The 15789-nt window shown below is 48.1% G+C and overlaps 3 protein-coding genes across 3 annotated transcripts; 1 reads left to right on the top strand and 2 right to left on the bottom strand.

The window, feature by feature from the left end:
• Nucleotides 1–58: 58 nt before the first annotated feature.
• RhiXN_09699 (Vegetative incompatibility protein HET-E-1) lies at nucleotides 59–10160 on the bottom strand (the record flags this gene model as incomplete). The annotated part of the gene is made up of 12 exons (XM_043329515.1): nucleotides 59–2389; nucleotides 2448–3986; nucleotides 4046–4093; nucleotides 4194–4284; nucleotides 4334–4464; nucleotides 4522–4994; nucleotides 5309–7646; nucleotides 7707–9242; nucleotides 9303–9350; nucleotides 9411–9549; nucleotides 9598–9728; nucleotides 9780–10160. 12 exons carry the CDS (start codon nucleotides 10158–10160, stop codon nucleotides 59–61), a joined length of 9186 nt encoding a protein of 3061 aa, XP_043182349.1.
• A 2676-nt stretch (nucleotides 10161–12836) lies between these two features.
• Nucleotides 12837–13926, bottom strand: RhiXN_09700 (glycoside hydrolase family 61 protein; the record flags this gene model as incomplete). Its single annotated transcript, XM_043329516.1, has 3 exons — nucleotides 12837–13477; nucleotides 13540–13689; nucleotides 13749–13926. The coding sequence occupies 3 exons, from the start codon at nucleotides 13924–13926 to the stop codon at nucleotides 12837–12839; spliced, it is 969 nt and encodes a 322-aa protein (XP_043182350.1).
• Nucleotides 13927–14902: 976 nt separating this feature from the next.
• RhiXN_09701 (uncharacterized protein) lies at nucleotides 14903–15613 on the top strand (the record flags this gene model as incomplete). Its single annotated transcript, XM_043329517.1, has 6 exons — nucleotides 14903–14953; nucleotides 15008–15147; nucleotides 15204–15230; nucleotides 15286–15346; nucleotides 15481–15507; nucleotides 15572–15613. 6 exons carry the CDS (start codon nucleotides 14903–14905, stop codon nucleotides 15611–15613), a joined length of 348 nt encoding a protein of 115 aa, XP_043182351.1.
• Between the last annotated feature and the right edge of the window lie 176 nt (nucleotides 15614–15789).

A 15789-nucleotide genomic window follows, 5' to 3' on the forward strand; every position in this document is an offset into this window, starting at 1 on the left:
TAACAAAGAAGGACGTTGTACATCGAAGACGCATATACTGTAATAGCTACTGAGAGACTCAATTCTTATGGATATAGCAGTCAGCCCACTTATTGCCAATAGAAAGATCCTTGTACCCGACATCGATTATGCCATCAGGTGACAAAACAAATGGATTGTAGTATGACTCGGACTTGGCCTTCATGTATGGGAGGAGATCGGGTGACACCCAAAGTGTACAACCCTCAGGCGATACGATTCGTCCATCGGGTTTATATGACCAAGAATTTGTGGAAGAATCTGTCGCTTTCTGATCAATGCGAAAAGAGCTAGGGCGCCATACGCGAATTACATTAGCATGTCGAGATGGTTTTATAGCAGAGCTCTCCGAGGTACCTCCTTCGCCTCCGCTGCTGCCCTTTTCTTCATTTTTTTTCGAGACAGTCACAATATCTACCCCATTCGAAGCGTACCCAACCCAAAATATTTCTTCATCTCGAGGGCCAGAAAACTCAGAAACAGGCTTTAAGGTGCGTATGCTGACCATGCCAACAGAGGACCCGTAGCCAGCAAGGACATGTGTAGAATCAGCGGAAAAACATGCATAGCTGACTGCGGCACCGTAATTCTCAAAGGGGACTTCAAGAGCGTTATTACTGTCGATGTCCCATTTGTGAACCTCTCCGTCATCTCTGGCTATAATAATATGATTTCCATCGGGTGAAAACGCAATGGACCGCACGGCACCAGTGTGGCCAATCAATTTATGGATGGTATTGCCAGTGGTTGGGTTCCAGATATGAACGGCACCATCGGCTGTGCCAGAAACTATATGGGCGCCATCAGGCGAGTATGTGACGGATCGAACGGCAGATGTATGGCCACCATATGGTCGACCAACTAAAGCACCTGTGCTTGTTTCCCAGATGCGGATAGTCATGTCGTCGGAACCAGAGCAGAGATGTGAGTCGTCGGGGGAGAATGAGATGCAATGAATAGAGGAATCATGTCCTTGTAGTGGCTGTGAGATGGTTACTCCGGTATGTGCATCCCATATCTGGATCGTGAAATCGTGGCTGCTAGCTGCGATATATGCGCCTGTAGAGGAATATGCCACGCACTCAATTGACCTAGCTTCTGCCTGCTCTTCGAAGTGAGGTAAAATGATGTCTCCGCTACGCAGATTCCGAACATGAATAGACTGGTTTGACGAGATTGATGCAAAGCGAGAACGATCAGTCGAGAATGAAATTGGTCCCACTGATGCTATGCGTGTATCCAGTTTCTTATCTTTCTCGCCCTGCTTTTGGATATCCCATGTTCGAATGGTATTATCAAGAGAACAAGAGACGATGCGAGTACTGTCGGGCAATGATACGAGTTCACGAACTGCCCTTGAGTGCCCAAGCAGCGGACCGGCAACAATGGATCCCGTCAGTGCATCCCAGACGATGATACCCCTACCCTCGGCATCGCCGCCAGAGATGACATACTTCCCATCCTGAGAGAACCCTACCAAGTAAGTATCCGTCTTGTGCCTTTTGAAGGGCGGAATGGCGATGGTACCAGTCGCTACATCCCATATTTGAATGGATCCTTCTCTGTAGCAAGCAACAACCTGTTTCCCATCGGGCGACAGTGCGGCCTGGAATAAACGGCCACCAGCAGACGGTAGCTCATGAATCAGGGTTCCATCGTATGCTTTCCACAGTCTGATAGTTCCATCATCTGAGCCAGACATGATCGTACTGGCATCAGAGGAGTATCCGACAGAGTAAACATGGTCAGTATGGCCTTGGAGGGGACCAAGGATAATGCGACCCGAGGAGGCCTCCCACACGATCACAGATTTGTCGTCAGACCCGGAAACAATACGATGGCCATCAGGCGAGAACGCCACCCACCGCACAAAACCGGTATGCCGTTTGAATGGACCAGAGACTATGCTGCCGCTATGCGTGTTCCAAATAATGACAGTGTTATCATACGAGCCAGATGCCAAATGAGTCCCATCAGGAGAAAACGCGACGCACAAAACATGACTTTCGTGCCCTTTGAACGGCCCAGCAATGATAGCGCCTGTCTGCGTGTCATATATATTGATGCTGCCATTGGCATGGCCCGATGCAATACGGTTACCATCAGGAGATACGGCGATTGTGTGGGGTATTGATTCAGTATTCCAGATGGCAAGCGCAGCGTCGTCGCGTTGGCCAATGGCAATATTTGCAAGCCCTTGCATGCGCTTTGAGTAGTGCTGATATACCCAGTTTGACTTGGCGCAAAGCGGGAGAGCCGAGATATAGATGTGGGGAGTGCTTCGAGAGCATGGGTTGGCGGCGAACCAAGTGGCAAAGTTGCGCGCATCAGCAATTTGTTTTTGTATTTCGTCCGGCGCTTGATCCAGTTTCTGATGTTCATATTTAGACTTTCTGCAACACTTGGTCGCTCAGGATGCACAGACTTACCTGTAGCCAGCTTTGTGCTTGTTGCATCATTGGCGCCCCGGTTCCAATACACTTGCTCAGACTAAGTACTTCCATCCAGAATAGGAGTTTATCGGTCAACAAGTGGCGCAGCTCGGTACATGTGTCATTTGTTGCGGGGGCTGAAATTAGATGAGAGGCCCAGTAGCGACATGCATATGAAAGGGCGGGGGATATGAATTTAGATACTCGCGATTGTAGATCCTGCACCTGGTCGTCTTCCAGATACGAGTTTTGAAGATTGCACATGTTGAACCTAAGCTCAGCTTGCATTACACCAAAACAGCGGCGGGCCATAATTTCGTTTGACTGAGAGCTATCGCACCAAAACCCCTTCGATCGAGACTGATCCAGCATGTACTCGGGGAACGATGCATGTAGAGTGGATATGAGGGCGCTGTTCTCAGGCACGTGTACCACCGATCGGAGCGACTGCAGTGGGACCCTTACTTGATGTTCGGGTAAATTCGTTAGAGAGGCGATGGTGGGCGCGGTTATTGGTTCCTTCGCACAAACTACTGTCCATAGAACACGTCGCATATTATCCTTTTCCCTGGCGCTTAAGCGAGCATGGAACACCGCACTAAGCACGGTAGTGTATAGAAGGTCGAGGTCTTCATACCTGTTCTCTGCAACAGGTCCGGACGTGCTGATAGCCTCGAGCATCGCCTCAAGCCGAGCTGACGAATCGACGTGGATATCGCCCGGATAGATATATCGGACAACTGTGGCGGCATAGATAAACAGGTTCCTTGAACGTTTTGCTAACACTTCAATATCGTTGAGGGACGGGGGTGGCGACATGGAACTCAGGGCATCAGTCAAGTACTTCTTGATATCTTCTTCCACAATTGACTTCTCGATGTCGTGCAAGTGCACTATTGATCGCAAGGTTCCACCTTTAGAAAACATCTTGTCCCAGATAATGGGCTCCGGTCTGCTTGCCACAAAGAACTTGAGCGGAAGATCCTTGGCGAAATTGAGTAATACGTCCAGTAACAGACGCACGCTGTAACTGTCATCGCACTCGTCTAGCGCGTCGATCATCACAACGACATTCTCCGGTATAGCGCCCTTGACTTTCAATAATGGCATTTTCACAAGCTTCTCGAATTGCTGAGCCACATTCAGTGTCCCAGCATCCGGATTAGCCTCTAGGATGGTGCATAGGCTTGACTGGAACGCGGGTGAGTAGCGCGCGAGCTGATATGATATGGTTGGAATAATTCGACTCAAGGAGCGACAGGTTGAGGAGATACGCGAACAGAAGAAACTGGCCCCGAGCCGGTTGGTGCTCTCGAGCCACTCGCAGAAACTGTATGCAATTGTAGTCTTTCCTGTACCGGCCATGCCATTCATCCAGTAAATCTTTGCACTTCCAGAGTTTGTTGCCCAGTCTCGAAGGTCTTGATGTATTGCTTCGCGTGTCCGAGCTGTGCACCGGTGCCGTTTAATGGTCATTGAGTAGCTTGAGTCATATTTAGCATCTTCGACCGGTGCCATACGTTGAAGCCTGGTTTCCTAGAAACATAATTCGATAAGCACCTAACCAACTTTAAACCATCCGTAGATGTCCGAACCTCTAGTTGTTTCTTGACTTGATCATGGGTCCGCATACTCATATCGCACTGTTGCATTTGATATCAGAATTTGTATCATAGATAAAAGGACATTGCTCGCCTGTAGCTGTCGAAATAATATATCAATTTCTCGATAGCGCCTCATCACGTCTTCTTGATCTTGCGTCGCATCCAATAGACGCCCTATACCGGTTCGTTCCACTTGCTTTTTGATCTCAAAAATATGGTTCTTCATAGATCTACATAATGCATCAGTTACTGTGGATGTCCCATAGCGCTAGACCATACTGTGAGATATGCCCGATACTCCCAGTGGTCGCGCCCGGATCAAGCGCACTGACGTGTTGATTTAGGATATCCGACATCGATGCGAACTCTTTCTCCAGGGCTTTGTAGTTTGCGCGGTTGCTTTCCGCTCTCTGCGCCAGTCATTCAGTGAGCATATTCAGTTTGGATGAACGGATAACCCGGCCCACCTGAACCACATCCAAACACCCAATTAATGCACCGACGGCGAGCTTGAGGGGAGGAAACGACTCGGCACTGGTCTCGAGTATACGCAAGGAGCTCACAAGCCCACCCAATGCGGGGTTGGGGGGTTTATTCGAGCTGCTATCTGGGATGGGGTTTGCGCTAGCGCCGATGATGGAAGTCTTGTTAGCTGAACCAGCAGCTGAGTTGGGGGCCTCCTGCTCTGGCTCGGGGGCAGGTGGTATCGCCCTTGGAGTAGGAGTTGTGGATCGAGACAGAGAGAAAAGACGAGATGTAATACGGGGTGGGGTCAAGCGCTCCGGGTCACCAGTTGACGAGCCCAGGTTTAACCAGGATTTCGCCCGATGAATCCTTTCTTGTATACTGTCGCCGAGCCTGTGCTTTTTCGGCTTATCTGCCGGCGGTGGAGAGCTCATGATTTGACCTGACCTCAGCTTTGGGGCGATTTGGTTGTGTACTTGTGCAAAGGGTTAATCGTGAGCTGGTGAACCCTGAGGTCGACACGTGCCTTAAATTATGCTCGGAATATATAGGACTTGAATTTGCGACTGTATCTAACCACTTCCACATTTGAGATCTTTCATGGCCATTCACGAACCTGATATATCAATGCAAGCCGCACTTGTACATGTCGAATGGTTGTTGCATATTTGCCCACAAGCTGTATAAATAATCAATAATGCGTAGCTTACAGGTGCAGGTAATCATTTCTAAGACACTTGGTTGGAACGGCTGGTTGTAAATTACAGCAGTTCGAAAAGGTAAACTAACTGGCAGAGTCCCATTGAATAAAGCATTCTGCCCACCTCTCTCCAATGCATGGAACTTTGTACCCAATATTAATAATCCCATCCGGTGAGAAATCGAGCACACAATGGTGTGATTCGCAGTTGACCCCCAGAAAGGGGATTAGATCATGTGGAGCCCAGACGACGAGGCCCTGCTCGGATAAAACTCGTCCATCATGCACATCGTAGAATCCTCCCGCGTTCCTCGATGAGGATAATGGGGTACCATATGCTCCTGCCTGCCATACGCGGATATTATTGAACTGTTCGAAATCCCTTGACAGTGTCCCCACTGAGATCATATCAGCTCCGTCTGGTGTGAATGCGACCCATTTAACACCGTGATGTCTTCTGGCGGACACATTGAAGATTATTTCAGTACTTTCAACATCGAACAGGTAAATGTCAAAGGATGTTGCAGCGGCTATGCGAGTGCCATCAGGTGAGTAGGACACCCAGGTAACCGGGATAGGGTTTTGAGGGTAGTTGCCCAGACTTGAGCCTATACTCTCGGGTACTGGATTGCTGCGAGCAGGGAAGAATGTCTTGACGCCATCGCCACTACAGGCTTCCCACATTTGGATGCTGCCATCAGCGCTACCGGAGATGATGTACTTTCCGTCTGGCGAGAATGCAATCGACTCGACCAAGCCTTCGTGACCAATCATAATGAGAACGGGTGTATTGCCGGACAACTCCCACACTCGGACAGTATTATCAGCGGAACCGGAGGCCAAGTGCGTGCCTTTGGGCGAAAATGTGATGGAACAAACCGAGTCGAGATGACCTTCGTATGGGCGGTCGACCATAGTACCCGTTTCGACATCCCAAACTATAATCGTAGCATCATCTGAGCCAGAGCACAGGAGAGTGCTATCGGGAGAGAAAGTCATGCATCTGACGGATTCTGTATGTCCTTCAAGTGTCTGCGTGACCATGTTGCCGGTAAGCGCATTCCAGATTTGAATCGTAAAATTGTTGAAGCCTGCGGCAAGATATGTACCTGTAGGAGAAAGGGCGATAGATTCAATCTTCTCAGACTCCAGCTGCTCTTCAAAGGGAGGTGAAATTGTAGTTCCAGTACGCAAGTCCCAAACGTGAAGAGACCCGCCGGGGGAGCTTGATGCAAACTGAGAGCAATCCAAGGAAAACGCGATTGGCCCTGTGCAGGGAATATGCGTACTCGCTTCATCATCGGCATCGTTCTGTGGTCGTACATCCCATATCCGTATCGTGCAATCCATAGAACAAGACACTACTCGAGTATTGTCAGGGGTGAACCCCACCGATGCAATCCAGTCCGCATGTCCGTAGAATGGGCCGGCTACAATTGAGCCTGTAAGCGCATCCCATATAATAATCCTCCTATCCCGTCCGCCCCCACCAGAAACGATATAGCTTCCGTCAGAAGAAAAGGTTACTGCAAGAACTTGATCTTTGTGCCCCTGAAGGGGCGGGATGGCCAGAATGCCGCCATGCACGTCCCATACTCGAACAGTGTTGTCGTTGGAGCCTGTAGCAAGATACTTGCTGTTGGGTGAATATGCTATGCTCATAATTCCAGCTTCATGTCCATCAAGTTGTTTGATGATGTTGCCGGTACGGGAGTCCCAGAGCCTAACCGTTGTATCACCCTGGCAGGCAACGGATGCAATTACATTCCCATTTGGAGAAAACACTGCCGATTGAACTGGCGCAATATGCCCTTGGAGAGGACCAACGAGAATCGTACCAGTGCATACATCCCATATAATTATCGTGTTGTCGTCAGCCCCAGATACAAGCCGCTTGCCATCTAACGAGAATTTCACTGAAAGCACACCATCCCTATGGCCGCGAAGAGGACCAGAAGCAATGCCGCAAAGTTGCGTATCCCAAATAATGATGGTCCCGTCGCGTGAACAAGAAGCAAGCTGGATGCCATCGGGGGAGAATGCGACGGAGTTAACAAACGAAGTATGATCTTGGAACGGCCCAGCAATTATGGCGCCCGTTCGTATATCATAGATGCGTATCCAGCCCTCAATGTTCCCGGACGCAATACGGTTACCGTCAGGGGAAATATCGATAGCCAGTACTGGACCGTCGGTACTCCAGGTGGCAAGCGCAGCATCATCTCTTGTATTTATCGTGATATTAGGGAGTCCTTGGATACGCTTCCAGTAGCGACGATAAATCCAACTGGACTTAATGAATGTAGGTAAAGCCGAAACATAAATATGAGGTGTGCTTTGTGAGCATGGATGAGTAGCAAACCATGTAATAAAGTTGCGAGCTTCCGTGACAATTCTTTGGTCGTTGTTGTTACTGTTCTCCATTTTCTACAGATTCGGAATTTAAGCTCGGTCTAGTGTAATGACTTGGGTTGTGTGTAGACTCACCATGAGCCAAGCTTTTACTTGATCCATCATTGACGTGCCAGTTCCAATACACCGGCTGAGGCTGAGTACCTCCATCCAGAACAGAAGGTAGTTAAGCAAGAAATCGATTAGTATGATACGCGTATCATCTAGGGCCGAGGAAAGAAGCAGATGACTGGACCAATGACGACATGCGTACGATAACGTCCGAGAAACAGACCGTCCTACTCGTACATCTAGGTGGTCCACTTGGTAATCGGCGAGGTAAGAGTTCGTAAGGTTACAGATGTTGAATCTCAACTCATCCTTCATAACAGCAAAGCAACGATGCGTCAGCATTTCGTTTGACCGAGATTCGTTGCAGTATAGCTCCTTGGATCGTGATTGGTCAAGCATATAATCAGGAAACGACGCGTGTAGAACCGATACTGGCCCGTTGTTTTCTGGTACATGCAACACAGATCTCAAAGATTGTAGGGCCGACCAAACCTGAGGTTCAGATAGACCCACTAGTAGGCCGATCGTAGCTGCAACCACTGGCTCTCTCGCACATACAGCCGCCCATAGAACATGTTGGATGCGACCCTTTTCATCTTCTCCCAAGTCCTCGTTAAAAGCGGCCTCCAATACAGTTGTGTATAGGCGGTCAAGGTCTTTGTATTTGTGATTTGTGTCCTGGGTTGCCCTTGGTACGTTCAGTATTGCTTCGAGGCGAGCACTTGAGTCCACGGGGATGACTTTGGGGTGTATGTATCGGGCTACCGTTGCCGCATAGATAAATAGCGCCCCAGCGCGCTTCGCAAGCATGAGAATTTGTTCTGGGGATGGAGGAGGTGACATGGACTTGAGTTCCTCGGTAAGATACTTCTTGATGTCTTCTTCTACGATTGACTGTTCGATATCGTGAAGTTGCATAATCAATCGGGCAGCCCCGTCTTCAGTTATCATTCGGTCTCTGATAGCATATTCTGGCCGGCTTAGCACAAAGAACTTCACTGGAAGGCTCCTTGCAGAACTCAGCAGCACGTCTAGCAGCAGCCGGACGCTGAAAGCATCATCGCATTCGTCCAAAGCGTCGATCACCATCACAACATCGTCTGGGAAAGCCGCTTTAGCTTCGATTAAGGGCTGATATACGAGCTTCTCAAATTGCTGCCCTACGTTGAGCGATCCCGCATCCGGGTTATCGTTCAGGCCAACACAGAGGGTGGATCGAAAAGCAGGCGAATAACGTGCAAGCTGATAGACAAGAGTTGGGATGATGCGATTTAAGGAACGACAGGTCGAGGAAATACGGGAACAGAAGAAGCTAGCACCGAGCCGGTTTGTACGCTCCAACCATTCGCAGAAACTATATGCGATGGTAGTTTTGCCGGTTCCCGCCATACCACTCATCCAGTATATTTTTTCGCTTGCAGGATCGGTGGCCCATTCTTGTAGGGTTTGATGGACTTTCTCGCGCGTCTGTGGGGTGCATCCATGTCGTTTGATGGTCATCGAATAGCTCGAATTGTACCTCGCGTCGTCGACAGGTAGCATGCCTCGAAGGAGGGTCGTCTGTTCATACAATCTTTTTCAAGTAATAACTTTCAACCTAAATAACGGCCATATACACACCTCGAGTTGCTTCTTGACTTGGTCCTGAGTTCGCATAGTAATATCACACTTTCACAACAGTAAGTTACATATGACTATAACCGTTGGATCCAGGCGAAGAGTGCTTACTTGTAACTGCCGGAATAGCCTCTCGATTTGTCGATATCGTTTTATCACATCCTCCTGATCATTTGTTGCGCCTCGCAAGCGTTGTATAGACCCTTTCTCTTCATGCTGTTTGATTTCTGCAATATGACCCTGCATACATCTGCTTGCAGAGTGAGTGTCCGAAAGTAAATTCAAAGACCATACGTACTGTACGATATTGGCCACACTTCCATTACTCTTCTCCGATTCGAATATTCCAACATGCTGGCTCAGAGCATCTACCATCAATTGGAACTCGTGTGCCAACTCCTCATAGTCCACGCGATTCGATGCAGCCACCTGTGTTCAGCGGTGAAACACTTCTCTGAAAGAAAATTCACTATAGCCTACCTTCACTACCTCAAGGCACCCTACAAGGGAACCGATGGCAGATTTAAGCGGAGGGAATAGTCCGAGACTCTTCTCGAGTACACCCAATGAACTAGATAGTCGTTCCCATGCAGTCCCGGAATTTTCACGTGGCGGAACTTTGACGGCAGTGGAGCTCGCGTTAGACGCAGTAACATCAGCAGTATGTTCACCCGTAGTAGCTTGAGAACTAGAAATAAGTTGAGATGTAGAGTCATCTGTGTTTGAAGAATGTGGCTGTCCAGCTGGCGCGCGGGAACTGGACGAAGTTCTCAAAGCATCCTTTGCCCTTTGAATACTGCTCCGTATGGTATGACGTACTCCTCTTTTCTCGGACTTATTCGGTGGATGCTGTGAGCTCATGACTAGGCGGTACCTTTATGAAGGGAAGGTTATGTCTAGCATCCAGGAGAGAGGGTGTTGTGGTTGAGTGTCGGGTGCACTGGTTGACCTGGGATTAGATCATATAATTTGTAATCGGATGCGATGCTAAGACCAACGACCGAAACGAGGACTAACGAATCCCGCCGCTTGCTCATCATATAAAAATGGACGTATTGCAAAGCTCGAGAACCCAATTAACTACCACACTCTTCAATATATACAAAGCACTTACAAACGCCATGCACGGGCACAGGTGGGCACGTCCCATCCTGGATTACATCTGAGCCATATCGATAGTGAAAACTTCAAACAAAAGTCGGCCATTTCGGCCATGCCGGGCGGAAATGCATCTGAATAAATAGAAGAACCGTGCGTTTTTTTTGGTATGCGCATATAATGACCCTTGATACTATTACTCCCCCATGTATGTGTTGTTTTTTTACGTTGGACCTGTGAATAAAAGGGGTTTGAGCCGTATGGGTGGCCATTTACCAGTCGTCGAGGCTCGAATATAAGAGAGCCCCCGCTTGAAATAAAATACTGGTTCAGGTCAGAATCATTGCCCATGATCATAGAGACCATACTAGGTGCAAGCTGAAAGAATGATAGCGGCTATAAACGGGGTTCGTTGAACAACCATATAAATATCAACCTAAGGCGACCAGGATTTTGACAAAACGGGCACTTGTTTTAGATGCGTGCAAGAGTCCCCCAAGTCGCTCGCATGCTAAGGACAAGTTCAAAAAGTTTCACATAAATACTTGTGCATAGATGTTGAGAATGAGGTTTCGAAACTTGTGCAAAAGAATAGAATTTAGTAGGTCTACAGCGATTATATTGTTGGCTTGATATAGCCTAGTACTTTGCACTCCAGTTTAATCAATACTTCTTTGAATTTCAACAAAGCTGTCTGTATTTAAAACCTATCCTGGTTATGAGTGCGATTGTTGGAACAAAGTAGGAGATCCTGCCTTGAGTGGCTATTAAGTGAGTCATAGTTTGGCTCAGTGGAGTATAAATCAGCAGGGTCACCAAGTACATAGCCATCAGCTCCAAGCAACCTACGAGCCGGCTCAAGGAGAAATTTGTTCGTTTTATTAGCTTGATGACTTGGAGTTCTGTTCCGGTATTTGCCATATAACTCGCCCACTGTACAAGGTTATAATACTGAAAATCAGTGCGTGTGTTTAAGTGAGAATTGAGCTGAAATCAAGGTCAATACATACTGATTTTAGGTATCAAATCTTCCATAGTCTGATTCATGCTGAGGGAGGCATACTAACATTATAATTTTCAGGCCATATCCTACTGAAAAAAGGAATCTTTTACTGATGTACTGATTTTCAGGATCTTATCACACCACAGTGGCCCTCAGGTCCAGGTGCGGCAAAATCCCCCAGAATTGCTTCGGCCATTATCTCGCAATTATCGAGTTGCCACACACAAATCAATTGCTTCACACGCCTTACACGAGCACATCCACACTGAGGCGAACACTTTTGTTACTATTCAGTCGCTATATCGGGATGTATGCAAGGATCTTCCACGTTAAACCAGAACGATCTTCTGATTTCCATCGCTCGGGCGCATAGAAATAAAACGACGCGCCCGTGGGTAACCAGAAGCTCAAGACGATGTAGTAGCTCCCGCCTCGAAGCTTCAAGTAGCTTGTTTGGTCACAAACTTCTTCACCAGGGATTTGATCCACAGCTTCAAGGTTAGAGGCCTATCGAGCTCTCGAGATCGGAAGGTACCTTGAACCACCGGAGCTAGTGCTGTTAAAGCTGGTACGTCTCCAGTCTGACTAAGACAGTTGTATAGAAATTTCAATAGACATTGAAATAAACGCAATAGCAGCTGAATAAGGTTCGACAGACTATTCGGGGTGTACATACTCATGTGCAACCTACAGAACCAGGGCAGCACATGACCATCAGCATACATTCGGAATTGCCCTCTCGCAAAACCACCAACTTGACCGCCCATGGCCACATTTGCTACATTGATAGTATCAATCAAACTTACAAGACTACCAGCCACGCTTAACCACCAAACGAGTAGTCGGAGTGAAAAGACGCTTACTAGCTTGAACTGGCCCCCAGATTTCTCCACAAAGTCGGAAATATAGATATATGCATATGAATACTAGATTTGGTTCGAATGGAAACCAAGGCTGGTTGACAATTTGTGTTTCTCGGGCATACGGGCGGGAGTATTGTATCTGTGAAGAACTAGCTCTGCACCTGATAGCGTCAATAATTACAGATAGAATTGAACTAGAGGAAGATAACCCATCCATAGAGCAAATGCCGCCACGGCACTAGTGAAACTCATCGGTGAGAATCCTGAAACATCTTGTCGTGTTGGATCATTCTAGCTCATCCACGCTGTACCTATTCCAATATAATTTGGTATATTTCAAGTCTTAAACCATGCTACACGAACAAACCACTCTTTCATGCACATAATCAAATAACAAACAAGAAATCGATATCAAATCGCATCTGTCCGTCACTCCAAGCTTGCACAAAACAATAAAAACAATAAACACAATCCGGCCCGAAGACCAATAAAGATGTCGAACTTCATATGCAGAGATATGGGGGGGGGGGATGGGAGGGAAAGAGGAACGAAGAAACGAAGAAACGAAGGGGTTTAGAGTCTCTTCTTGCCCCATCCGCGCAAATACTCCCGCTTTGCAAAGTGGTTCTTTTGCGAGCGCTTGATACGGCATACCTTGGTCTTGGTTGTCGCGACTGGAGCAGTGGGCAGGGGACCCTTGGTAGGGGAGGGGTACGACTCGGGCTCGGAATATGTCGACGAGGGAGCGGGCTTGGAGCTCGATGGTTCGGGGTCCGAGGTGGTAGGAGCGGGAGCAGGGGCAGGAGCCGATCCGCCGTTGACGAATGCAGCAACGTTTGGACCAACCTGAGGCCACGACTGCGGCTGTTCCCAGATACTTCCGAATAGCGCGGGATCGCCAGATTTGTATACCCCTGGAATGCTAACGAGCTCGGATTCACCAGGGGCGCCATCTCCACCACCGGTGACCTTCAGTTGCGTACATGAAGGATAAAATTGAGGCGATCCCGCAGAGTGCAAGGCGAGTATCTCGAGACGCATGAGGTAGTTGCCTGGCATGATGTTCGAAGGAATCGTTTGCGTCCATGAGTTGCCTTGTGATATCAATTTATCCGATGCCCAGTAGAACTTCGGAGCGTCGATCAGACCCTCGGATGAGAGCTTGTACCACTTGTTGCCAGATCCATCAAAACTATCGCAGCTATCCCCGCAGTCTAAATAGCACCAAACAAATAAACATCAAAAATGGAAAAGGAATGACATGAGGACGACGCACTAGCCATGTACACGGTGACGGGGCCCTTGTGGTCAGCGGGCCATGTGTTCATCGTCCATGTCACAGATTGTCCAGCAGCAACTGTTGCGGTTTCGCCATTTCCGACTGCGCCGCCCTTGTTGCAGGTAAGATCGCCGGAATCAAAAGTAACTGCAAATTTAATTAATCAATATTGATTACGAATTAAATACAGAGTTGATAACACTCACTTGGGCCATCATCCGCTACTTTCCTGACAACGGTTTGGGGATTGGGTTGGATGTATGGGTCCGAGAATGGTAGCCAGCCGGGATATGTTTGGCCGGCGATATTGACGGACTGAACGTATCCGTGCGCGCGAACTGAAGTCGCGCCAGCAACAAGAACAGCAAGTGAAGTGAACAACATTTTTATGTGGAAAAAGACCGAGGTGGTGGGAGGGAGTGTGGATTGTCGACTTGCTGCACGTTTTTGATCACAGGGTGCAACGCCGCGTGTCGGGAATATGGGGGAGTTATAATTAGCTAACGGTTCAGCAATAAGAAACGAAGGGAACAAAGAGTGTGTGCAGTGTAGATCAGAGATAGAGACGAACGAATAAATGTGAGATGAGATGTGAGCATAGTCCGAGGGTTATATAGGACATAGACGGAGCAACCTTAGGTTATAGAAGGATGGGGGCGGCCTTCTGGTGGACAGAACACTGGCAGGCTCCACAGCTTCTCGCAATACGTTGCGTTTCGAACGCCACCGAGGGCTAGGAAGAAGACATATGCTTGCAACACTCACCGACTAAACGAAAGACAAAAAAGTGTAGAAAATCCAAAGAAATCAAAGAGACAAAGCCCAACTAGCGGGAAGAGAGCGGAAGAGAGAGACAGATGTGAGGATCCAAGGTTGGCTCATCCCCTATTTAATCATCGGAATACCATGTTGCTAGCCCCGCACGCGAGCAAAAGAACGACAGTATTTGCGCAACCGCCTGTAATCTGGGGCTTGACAGTTGACACACCCTTTTATATGACGTCTATCTTTAGCCGCAGACGAAAATCAACTTGTGCATTGCATTCGCCTACTTTCCAAATATTTCAGTTTCATCCAGGGTAGTGAATGTATGCTACACTCTCCAGCCGTCGATTCTCAATGTCGTCAAGGTGATCCAGAGGTCGAGTGGCAGTGCCTGACCGGCCCTGAACTCGCTTACCGGCATTTACCACCCTAAGTTGGTCCGGGGCACCGACTAAACCACGACTAAACCGACTCGGTAAGTCTCGTATCGCATTTCCTCAGCTGAAACTAACCTTTTTGGTGGTTCAGATATGTAAGTGCATATACAAAACATTCATCCGAATCCACCCTCAACTTTAGCACTGTAGCTATAGACATGGCAACCTCCCCGGCAGGCTTCAAAGGTCCTCTCATTGTTACCGCTGACGTACGCCACTCCACGCCCTTCTCGCGCACCCCCTAACCTTGAATGCGAAAATAGATTGAAATAAAAGAAGGACATGCCGATACTTTCGAGCAAGAATTCCGCAAAGTACGCGAGTGCGCCAACTCGGACAAGGAACCCGGATGCATCGAGTTCCGCACCAGTCGTCACGGGAACAAGTTTTTCGCTTTCGAGCAGTGAGTACATAGGATCATTAGTTGTGCCGAGGTGTTTCTGATCCGAGGTTGGTCAGGTATGAAGACGTTGCATCCCTCAAAGCGTAAGTCGATCAGGAGATGATGGGTTAATTAAAGTGACGGTGTACATGTATCCAGGCACGGCGAGACCGACGTTTTCAAGGCTTTCGTGAGTGTCGTGAAGGATTTCCATGCCCGCGTGAGTTTCGTTATCCCGTGATTGCCCTGATACCTGTTCCTCATAAACCCTCCTTGTCTCCTGCCCTGGCGATCATATAACCCATACTTGTACCCCCGCCCTCATTTTGCACAACATTGATTGATTGTTCCCAGCCCCCGGTTGTCCTGTTCTATGAAGAGGTATGTGGTGCATGATTTCCGTTATCAACGCACAATGGCTAACCGAAATTGTCACGCATTACAGCTGAGCGATGCGCCCAAGTCTTCATACAAGGCCAGAATTTAAAATCGCTGTTTGATTGACTAGCGAAAAATGAAATCAATTTTTTCTTTGTGAAATATGCGTTTTAATTTCGAGGGTTTCCTAAGATATTGATTGCAATGGATTCGACCCTACAATCTAATCATTCTTATGAAAGCTCCGCTACTTAGTATGTATACCATTATTTCGATTTGAAAGTA

This window comes from Rhizoctonia solani, chromosome 8 (assembly GCF_016906535.1).
Source record: "Rhizoctonia solani chromosome 8, complete sequence".
Classification (NCBI taxonomy): Eukaryota; Fungi; Basidiomycota; class Agaricomycetes; order Cantharellales; family Ceratobasidiaceae; genus Rhizoctonia; species Rhizoctonia solani.